Source organism: Cajanus cajan, chromosome 5, assembly GCF_000230855.2.
Source record: "Cajanus cajan strain Asha chromosome 5, NIPB_CcT2T_4, whole genome shotgun sequence".
NCBI classification, from domain to species: domain Eukaryota; kingdom Viridiplantae; phylum Streptophyta; class Magnoliopsida; order Fabales; family Fabaceae; genus Cajanus; species Cajanus cajan.
Window position 1 is genome coordinate 61991390 of NC_138521.1, and position 10448 is coordinate 62001837.

Below are 10448 nucleotides of genomic sequence, written 5' to 3' on the forward strand. Positions count from 1 at the left end.
GAGTTTTAAACCAAAGTGTCATCCAAAATGCAAAGAAGATTGTTCAACAAATCATATATCATAATTTACATAAATTTCTTTACCTAAGAGAAATAAGATCTTATTTGTATCATAATTCACATCGAATTTCATTTTGATACGATATTAAATATCTTAATTAAGTCTTTATGTTTGTATGAAAAGAAAATTGTTTTCTTTCTCTATGAAGAGAGAGAAGGTTAGTGAAAACTGATAAACAAACATTTATGATAGTTTTCACTTTTGTATAGATAATTTGAAAGTATTTTTATTCTTTATATATCTATTTCACTGCTTCAAATAAAGGCTTCTTGTTTCACATATTTGTCTTTGCATAGAAGACAATATATTTCATGAAGTAGTTATGAACAAGATGTATTAGTGTTGGATTATATTCGTTTTTACTCGGATACCAAATCTTTGTCAAAGACAAAAGGTTTTCCCATAAAGCTCTGGACGTTTTTAACAACTCATTTGGACTATTATGATAAAAACAAGTATCAGACACACCTTGTTGTAAAGACATGTATTGAATGTCTCTTAAAACATTGGTGCTTTGATCATAAGTTTATTTAAATATGAATATCTTTGAGTCTTCCCTTATGATTTAAACCAAATCACTTTTATTCACTCGAAATTATTTTGTTAAAGCATGTTACTTAGGCTTTCTATAAAATTTAATTATATTTATTATTATCAAAACAATTGAGGGGTAAGATGACTCATATGTCATGATTTTGGTTCCAACAGTAATTGGTCAAATAAGATCTATAGACAACAAAATATTAGAACAATAAAAGCCTACATTTTCTGTGAAATAAAACGGGTGGACGCCATCAGAAGTTGACAGAAAATTAAAGATCTGATACGAATCCTCATCTTTCCCATGAGTGAAATCTCCCTGACATCATAATATCTAGAAATTAATTGAGTAGTTGCAACTGAATGAAAGTGATTGTAGTTGAACCTATACAGTAATCCTCAAGAAGGTAGAGTGCTTCAAGCTGGGTTTGGTTGATGTGAATGCCAAGGACCCATGCAAAATTAAGAAGAATAATGATCAGAACGTGTGTATCACAAGAAAGGAAGTAGGAAACTGTGTGCCTCCACAACTGTGCATAAATAAAATTGTTTCCTATACCGATAATGAAAATTCATGGTAATTGTGTTGACAGGAATTTTAGGATAGAAAAATGTAAGGAAAATTGGTTACAATTTATACTTATTATTACTGTTATTACACGTGCTGTCTTTATCTGATTCATGGGAGAATCAATACAAAGACGATGACACAGGACCATAACTCATTTGTGTCGAAGACCACTTATGCAAATATACATGCCGCTGGTGCTGGATCAAGGGCAGATATAACATATATGCGAACAAGGGATTGAAAGCAAAATGATTCTTCTGGGTAAGTGTTTCCATGAATTGGCTAAAACTGTCGATAATTAAGTTCAGCGACACAGGAGGATAAGGCGTCTTTAACTTGCATGTTATTGGAGTCCATATGAAGGGCATCTTCATATAACCTTTTAGCCTGCTGCAGTAACTTCACCTTTTCTTTACTACTTCCTGGCCTTAAGCGAGATCGTTGCTGCAATGCTACACCCCATCTGAACAAAGCTGCAATTCAACATGTTAGAATCCATGTTAAAGCCAAGAAGACTTCCGAAATGCTCTAACAAAAAAAGGATAAATGAAAGGAAAAAACTGGTGACATCCATAGAACAGTTTGATACCTGGGACAAACATTTTCTAAGCAAAAAATTTCAATGCCATCAAACATAGCTAGCAACTTATGTGAAGTTGGTGTAAAATTGTGTGCGTATCTCAGGCTATAATACATGTGTATGTTCTTAATGCAGTTCTTCGTACAGAGACATCTTAGAATTATTTTGAGATAGATACAAGCTTTATGAGCTTAAATTCTAACAGTTCATAGAAGGCAATATACTTTATACAGAATCTGTCAGCATAATATTCTCTAGTTGTAGTTGCACCGGTATGCTGTATGTGAAAATCATAAATGAAAAATTTAGGAATATAGACACAATACCATCTGGCGCATAAACATTGCCTTTTATTAGCATTGCATCGAACTTGTCAATTGCAGCAAGGAATACTCTTTCAGCTTCAAAAGCAGCACCCTGTGATATTTGAAGATACATTAAACTTTGATGCAGAAATAGAATGTACAACAAAGGTAAGTATTAGCAAACTAGAAGAAGAATTCATGTCAAGGAAAACATTCAAGGCACAAAAGATCAAATTAAACAAATTACTAATCTATAGAATCAATTTAGCTGCTAACTAAATTTAATACGTTATTGTGGCTACACTGCCTACACATAAATGGAAGAAAGCAGTATTCTAACAAACTGATTGAAGAACTGAAAAAGGTAATTTAATGATGTCAAGAATAATGCATACCGGACCAATATCTGCTATCAATTGGCCTCGGAATGAAAGAGCAAGGCCCCAATTATACAGAGCTCTCATATCATTTGCATCAATTGACAATGCCAGCCTATACTTTCTGCCTGCCTTCACAAGTAGCTCTTCACACTCTTCACAGACATCAATAAGAAAGGGTGCAACTTCTTCCTTACTAGTGATTTTATTCCTCAGTCCCTTCAATATTCTATTGTGTTTTCCAGATGAAGGTTGGATGCTCCCAGAAAGAAGAGTTCTCAATTCCCGACTAAGCTTCAACTTTAATTCTCCATGAAGAAGGTAAGTGTTTCCTAACTGGCCTACAGCCAACAAACTCATGGGCTTCAAGTCGACAGCTTTGGATAGTAAGTTTGCGGACCTATATAACATGATTTCGGCTTGCTCTTCACCCTGCCTACCTTTTATAAACTCTTTTGCATGTTTAAGAAGGTCTGTTGCTTCAGCAAGATACCTATCAAACATCATATCATCTGAAAATTTTGCAGATGGAGGGGCATTGAAATCATTCTCATTTGCAGACAAATCATCTGAATGATTGCGATGATCATCGTAATTCACCGTATCATCTTTATACTGAGGCCTGTCAGATCCACCCTCCCTCTTGTCATGAGAAGACCTGAAAGTCTCTTGACCTCGATTAAGCAGCTGCTCCTGCAAAAAAGAAGACTCACTTCCCATGTGTTTTGTTCTGACTTTAAAGGTTTCAGAATCAACATGGGATTCCCACATGTCTGTTATGCTGCTGGAATCCATCTTCAAAGAGAAGCTGCGATTATTTGTGAACCTCAATCCTTTGTTCCGGTAACTATACTCTTTACTGTCAAAGAATTTATTAGCACTTCTATGAATGTCCCCTAAGCCAATATTTTCTCCCTCGGGAGTAGTTCTTATTCTTTCACCTTTTCCCATATCCAAAACAGAGTTCGTAGATGAGTCTTGAGAAGGATCCAAATCCAGCTTCCGATTTCCCTTGTGATCATCAGACAAATTCAAAGCCCTGTCTTCAACTGGTGGCACAGTACCATTTCCTCGAGTTTGATCCAATGTCCTATCCATTACCTCTGGCTTAACATTTTCTCTTACTTTGGTGGAATTGGAGCTAAACAAATTTTCCCCAAACAAACTGCTTAAAGACTGTAGCATCTGGTAGCCACCTTCTCCAACTTGTTTCTTTCTTCTACCACTCTTATGGTTCTCAACCAAAACACCACCAGAGTTTTCCTCATTATCAATTAAAGCCCTAACAACATTCCTAGCATTCTTAGCCGAAAATTTAATCTTGTCCGTGACTTCAAGATAACCATAAAAATCATCCACTCGAATCTTATTATTGCTGATAGCACTTTGCACATCACTCTTCAAGTTATTGACCACAAGATCAAGCTCGTCAAAAAACTCCATCAAACTCCTCAATTTCTCCGAAGAAAGCTTCGAATTCTCCTCCTTTTCCCTCCTCTTACTCGCACTCGCACTCGCCCTCACCTCACCGAACGTTCCGCTTCGGAAAAACCCTACCGCGAAACCAACGGCGAAAACCAACGCGGAAGCAGGGAGAACCACAATAGAAGAAACCTTAACCCTAGAAATCGCCATCGCACAAACGAGGCCGAAAAGGAACACGAAAACGTTCTTCCTATCATCGATCCCGACAGAAACGAGAAAATTGCGCAACGCGTCGAACTCACCAGGCGCGTCTGAATTGCCGAGATCTTCCCAACCTCCGTAGACGTTGGAGGAAGAAGCACACGAAGCTCTCAGGGAAGAAAACGAGAAGCTGAGGGGGTTGGAACCGCGTGTCCATTTCACGCTCGAACTGTGATGAGAATTGCGAGCAACTGAAGGGGCGCGAAAGAGAACAAGCGAGCCCTGAGAGTTGAGAAGATTAATGGGATTCTTCGCAATGACGAATTTCATTTCATCGAAGAAGATGCGTTCTTCTTCAATGTACTTTCACCGCTGAAGCGTACTTGCAACCAACTCTGCCGCCGCAACAACACAGGATGATGTGGAAACTCAAAATAACCAAAACGACACGTCGTACACGTGTTTATGAAAAGTGAAACGCAAGTCGTTTTGTCGATACTGTACTCAACTACTTATTATGTGACGGCTTGTGTTATGGTGCGGATGAGGTGTTTGATAAATTGGGTTTGAGAAGAGGAAGAAGCATAGATATTGGAAGGCATGAATAATCTAAGGCCATTGGTTAGGATGGCTGCAGTTATCGTTGGTGGAGTAGCTACTATGAACTTGGCTTCTACTGCTACCATCAAAGCCCTTCGGTTTGCATCCGAGAAGAAACGGGTAAAGATTATCTAAACTTCATAGTTCATACCTTTGTCCTATTTTATTTGGAAATTCATGTAATGGGACAAGTTGTTTGTAGGAAAAAGTTGGGTTGCCGTGTAGGGCTTGTAGAGGGAAGGGGTTTTATATATGCAAACTGTGCAATGGGAACGCCACCATAGCTTGGTCTCCAATGTTTGACCCTATTGCAATTAACCCCTGCGTTTGTCCCACTTGCGAAGGAAACAGGTTAGGTTTCGCTTCTCCCTGCTTCATGTTCATGCTATGCCTGGTTTGATGCGGGGTTAGAAAATGTAACACAAGGAAGATAATTTGATTATTGGGGTTGTCTTCTAGTTGAATTGCAAGGAAATTATTCTTTTGTTTGAAATTTACTTTCTTCGAGTTAACATCAAGCACCGGGACTTTTGGGGTTAATCCAGTTTTCTAATGCTTACTCTTGGTTTTGCAGGGTTCAACGCTGTCTGAATTGTCTGGGAAAAGGCTATGAATGACCTATTAAGAGATAGATAGTGCTGCATTTATTTTGTTCTTTAGAATATGATGATTGTGCTAGCGACTTGTTCAATTGTATTTTACTGCATCTGAGAGCTTGCACATCTTCGCCATTTGCTCTTCCGATTGAATTGCCTTCCTAGTAATAGAATAAGAGCTAAGCAATATTTATGTAATAAATCTCCGCTTGCAAAAATCAGTGGAGAAAGATGTCATCTTTTTTTAATGTGGTTAGTGCTGCAATGCAATGACATCATGTCAATCACCTGTAGCAAATGAGGCGGTGCTGCTGATGAACTTTAAACTTACTTTGCCTATTAAAGTGGCTAAGTTTCATTATAAGCTTAAAAATATAACTTGGTGAATTATTTATTATCTTCTTCATGTTCTGTGTATGTTGTAACTTGCATTAGGTGGTTTTGGTCATGTTTATAAGGTGCTTAGTATGCTTATTTTCCCGCTGACCCTGTTGCTTTTTGCTTACTTTAGTCCATTAGCACATATTGAAAGGTAATATGTGTGGACAGCAGTAACTGGGAAATCACATTTGTCAGGTTAAATTCTGTAAGAAAATGAAGTATCTAATATTTAGATATTTGGACAGCATCACAGCAATAATTGAGAAATCACATTTTGTCTGCAACGGGAATGTTATTTGGACAAGAAATTGCAGTCAATGATAGGCCTTGATGTTCAGGTTAAAGATTCGATAGGTTTAAAACTGAAGAGTAGTGCAAATAATTTTATGCTTCAGTTCAAAAATCTTATCAAGATTGTGGATTTCCTTATTTAGTTAAATGCAGATAGTTTGTACCGGCTAATTGCCATGCTAAGTCAACCTGACATATAAGGCTACAAGCTTACTCTGCACTTCTTTGAGCATCAATTGTAAAGCGTATAATGCAGAGAGAAGTGGGCAATAGTTTGACGAAGTTGAGAGTCTACAAGAAACTGCTCTGAATTAATAAATGAAATGATGAGAATCTTGCATGCATGAGAATTATAAAATTAGTCTATTTTAAAAAATCATAATGTGACTCAAAGGCGCTATCTGTAGACTAATCAAAGAGTATGTACATCAATGATGAAGAAAAATATAGAAAGGCAGAAAACAGAAAAGTCCTCAAATCAATGGTTCGTTAGTTTCTCATTTTACTATCTGATTCTGATTCCACTTTTGGGCTCTCAGTCACTCCTTGATCGTCAAACGCTTGCATCCCATGTTAGGTCTGTAAACGTTGCGACTCCGCATTCAACTTTTTGTAGGATAAAAGATTCCTGAACAGAACACTCAGGAGATAAGTGATTCAAATTTTTATAAATGTTCATATTAGTAAAAATAAATAATTAAAAATCTCAATGATTAATTCAATGATGCATATTTGTTAAGTATTACATTGAATGCCTTTTTCTTTATTAAAAAAACATTATTTTGTTTATTATCTATATATTATATATTTAAAGATGAATTTTAATTTTATTCTATATTTTGTATAGTTGCATTTTAGAATCATTTATAAACTTTACAAGAATAAAGTAGATCCTCACCAAGTTTCAATATGAGGAAAAAAAAAAAAAAAAAAGACACGCTCAATCTTAACAAATTATGATGTGTTTGATTAAAATAATATTTAAGTATATTATCTATAACTGTATATGAAAGGAATATCTCCCTTTCTGTCCACTTTTATAAAGAATTTTATACTACTGTATTATATTCTAACATTTTCCTACCAATGTATCTCTTGAGAAAAAAAAAATAGTATATACAAAAATAATAATTATCCATTCAATCAATAATAATTATCTACTTATTTTATTTTATTTTTTAATGGAGGCACAAAATCTCTTCTACCATACTAATTATTAATATATTAGTTCTCATCGCTATTTTATCTTACAAGTGAGATGTTGTTCATCGCCTACTTAGGGATGTCAATTATGGCATGACCAGTCCAGTCCAATAAGGAAAGTTACAGGTTGATAATTTATTGGGCCGACCCACAACGGGTTAGTTATAAATTGACATATTATTGGCTTACCCATCCCTATGCAAGCTAAAAACAGAAAAATTCTAAATATATCTATATATTTTTTTGGTTATTTATACAATTAAAGTCTACAAATATTAGTTTCAATTGTCAATAAGAAAACAAATACTAATTGTTACTTATTAAAATAGATTATGTTTTAGCATTGTAATGGAGAAGTTTTTACATAAGTTACTAATGCATATTAATTTTTAATTGTGAGGTTTGAAATAATTTGTGTAAAAAAAATGAATTTATCCTGTGCCCTTTTAAGAGCATTAAACTGAAAGTGAGACATAAAACATGAAATTAAAATAGAGATGTGTTTGGACCCCATGAGCAGAAGCTGCCATGCCCATTATGATATGTCCCAGACAACAACAAATCAAGATCGCATAAGATTGCCACTGCTGTTTTCCCGGTATATGCATCCGTACGTGTCCTTCCACATTTGCTCCACTTTTCACTGAAATTTATGCTTCCCCAATATTATATCATTTTACGTTTTTTTAATGCTTAATTTTGGCAATTTTACTTCTGCTTCTTCTCTAGATTCCGGTACATATGATTCATTACATTGCACCACGCTTTGTTCAGTGAATATTAATGCAGCAAATTATTAAAGGAGTGGAACTCTGAGTGAGAGATGTTAAAGTCGGTTGTTTCTGCCTCCTCTTCATTTGCAGTTATCCTATCACCATCACTTGTCGTTAAATTTTCCACATTCTGCCAATTCATTATCAAGTATCAACATTACTGAGAGTGGCCAAATTTCAATGTAGAACTCAACAACAAACCACACTATATCTTACAGCATTAATTGTGGCTTCCTCCTAAATCTCTAAAAAAAAATAGTATAAAATTCAAGTCATCTTTACACTTTTCTAAGCCTTTTCTTTTTTCCTTTTATGGCATCCATAACTTGGTTCCATATATAATTCAATTCAATAATTTGGTAGTAGTCCACAAGTCGATCTAATATGGTTACGTAATTAGAATTTAAACTCGATACCACCAACAAAGGAAAATCAACCATATCAATTATGTATTAGTTAGTCTACACGCGCTTAATGATGATTTGATTCAATATAACATCTATTTAATTTTTTTCTATTTGATTGTTCTCTTGTATTTAACAAAGTTACATTATTAGAATTTAAACTTGAGATGACCGATCAAGTGAAATAAGTCCTATCATTTTTATATCAATTCATCCACACACTTGATGATAATTCAATTAAATACAAATAACACATATTTAATTTAATTTTTCTTTTTGATTTGACTGTTTTCTTGTATTTAACAAAGTTACATGATTAGAATTTAAATTTGAAATCACCAATCAAGTTAAACAAACTTGTCCATTTCTGTATCGGTGATCTAAGTGTTTGATGATAATTTAATTAAATAGAAATGACATGTATGTAGCTTTTCTTTTTGTGATTTGACTGTTTTTGCCTTTTTTTCCTTCCCACCCAAATTTTCCTTTTAGCATGCAAACAAGTAGACATCATAAAGGTAGGTGATTGGAGGGTAGTTGATGGCGCTTTTGAAGGTCTGGGGAGAAGAATGTTATGGAGCAAGTGATGGAGCTTCGAGTCTTCCTATATATTTGTCACTCTGCGTGACTGCAATTGATGCTGGGTCTGCTACCAGAATTGTAACCAAAAGTGCAAGCGACAAGATCTTGCAGATAAAAAGCAGAAAAATGGAAAACAAAAAACAACAATTTATTTATGTACTTCTGGATACACACACTAGAATGATTAGAATTATTGCCTTACATGAACAGCAAGAAGCAAGAATTCAAAGGGTATTATGTAGAATCACGTAGAAGTGACACATGCCATCAAACGGGAAACAAGATCTGGTTTCACATACATATCTCAGCATAAATCCAACTCGGTTCAAATCAACCCATATCCTCACATTTTGGCATGATTTAACTGTGCTTGAATTTATTTTATTGTTTCTTATGATCCGTGCATATATATGATTATTAATTTAATCTGGAAAAAGAAAATGACCATTTACGGGTCCACAAGATCAACATAATGAAATGGGATACGTGACAGCTAGTAGTCTACTTTGAGAAAAAGATGGGGTATAAGTCATGAGTCTTTGTTGACTGATGTATAAAGTTTGAAAAGTGGGGAATATAATGTTGCATTCGTGCCTTTACAATGAAGTGGGAGTTAGCAAGAGATAATTAATTACAATGCAATGCAAACACGAGGGTTGATATATAAATGATAAGATGGATCATATTATAGTTTCACTTGAAGATAAATTAACTTGCATTATTCACAGCAACGTGTGTGATTATTGTCATGCATCATGAAATTCAAAATGAAACTCAAGGCTAGAGCATGCATTTAAAGAATGATGATTAACATTACATGATTGAGTTGTACCTGTAGCGCACCACTTTTGGCAAAGTATATCGAGAAATTTGGTATTTTGTGAGGTGGGCGCGTGTATGGACCAAAGTAAGTGGCCAACCCACAAAGGTAATTGCTTCTTCACATGCATCGCAAGGATACCATAAATTAAGTCCCCTACGCTGTACCGTATGTATAATAATTACACCCATTCATATTCATATACATAAGGACACCTAAGCTATAATAATACAGTAATAATATTATTATTAATGTTACTTTCCACCCTCCAGTTTCAAATTGGGGTGGTGAATTCAATTTGGGGGCACGGGTTCTTCGTGCATCCTCATTCCTCGTTGTGATTTCTTTGCACTTTGCAGGGAGTAAAGGGTGGCAATTTAATGCTCTGTTTCGGTCAATGAATTTTGGTTTTGGTGTGTCGTTTTCTTTAATACTAACAAACATGACATTACTAACTAATATGAAACTTCAGCTAATCACTAATCAGGTGATCAGACAAAAAGAACCATCCATGGCAGAGTTTACGATGTCGTCTGCATGCTGCTTCTGCTTTCTGCTTTGTTAATCGAAAAGAAAATTAAAATATTCTTGATTTGCGGTTGCACAAGCTTTAACACAAAGAATGGGTGCTTTTGACCATCCACTTTTAAGAGTTTTTTTTTTTCTTCTATTATAATTAATTATTAAACGGTGAAAAAAAAAACTTTTTTAAAAGAAAATTAAGAAGAAAAATTTTCTC

General features: G+C 34.9%; 2 protein-coding genes across 2 annotated transcripts; one reads left to right on the top strand and one right to left on the bottom strand.

Moving 5' to 3' along the window:
• Window positions 1-1131: 1131 nt before the first annotated feature.
• Window positions 1132-4389, bottom strand: LOC109812107 (uncharacterized). Its single transcript, XM_020375983.3, has 3 exons — window positions 2452-4389; window positions 2078-2168; window positions 1132-1644 (listed from the first exon to the last, which is right to left on the bottom strand). Exons 1-3 carry the CDS (start codon window positions 4387-4389, stop codon window positions 1454-1456), a joined length of 2220 nt encoding a protein of 739 aa, XP_020231572.1. The 3' UTR covers window positions 1132-1453.
• A 248-nt stretch (window positions 4390-4637) lies between these two features.
• Window positions 4638-5652, top strand: LOC109812108 (plastid transcriptionally active protein). The gene is made up of 3 exons (XM_020375984.3): window positions 4638-4779; window positions 4862-5010; window positions 5234-5652. Exons 1-3 carry the CDS (start codon window positions 4660-4662, stop codon window positions 5274-5276), a joined length of 312 nt encoding a protein of 103 aa, XP_020231573.1. The 5' UTR covers window positions 4638-4659; the 3' UTR covers window positions 5277-5652.
• The last annotated feature ends 4796 nt before the right edge of the window (window positions 5653-10448 follow it).

Bases quoted from the DNA above. Each gene is read 5' to 3' on its own strand.
- LOC109812107 (XM_020375983.3), bottom strand. From the start codon at position 4,389: ATGAAATTCGTCATTGCGAAGAATCCCATTAATCTTCTCAACTCTCAG. The intron at 2,169-2,451 runs GTATGCATTATT...CAAATATCACAG, and splicing joins TGATAGCAGATATTGGTCCG to GGTGCTGCTTTTGAAGCTGA. The intron at 1,645-2,077 runs GTATTGTGTCTA...GTTGAATTGCAG, and splicing joins CAATGTTTATGCGCCAGATG to CTTTGTTCAGATGGGGTGTA.
- LOC109812108 (XM_020375984.3), top strand. From the start codon at position 4,660: ATGAATAATCTAAGGCCATTGGTTAGGATGGCTGCAGTTATCGTTGGT. The intron at 4,780-4,861 runs GTAAAGATTATC...AGTTGTTTGTAG, and splicing joins TTGCATCCGAGAAGAAACGG to GAAAAAGTTGGGTTGCCGTG. The intron at 5,011-5,233 runs GTTAGGTTTCGC...TTGGTTTTGCAG, and splicing joins CCCACTTGCGAAGGAAACAG to GGTTCAACGCTGTCTGAATT.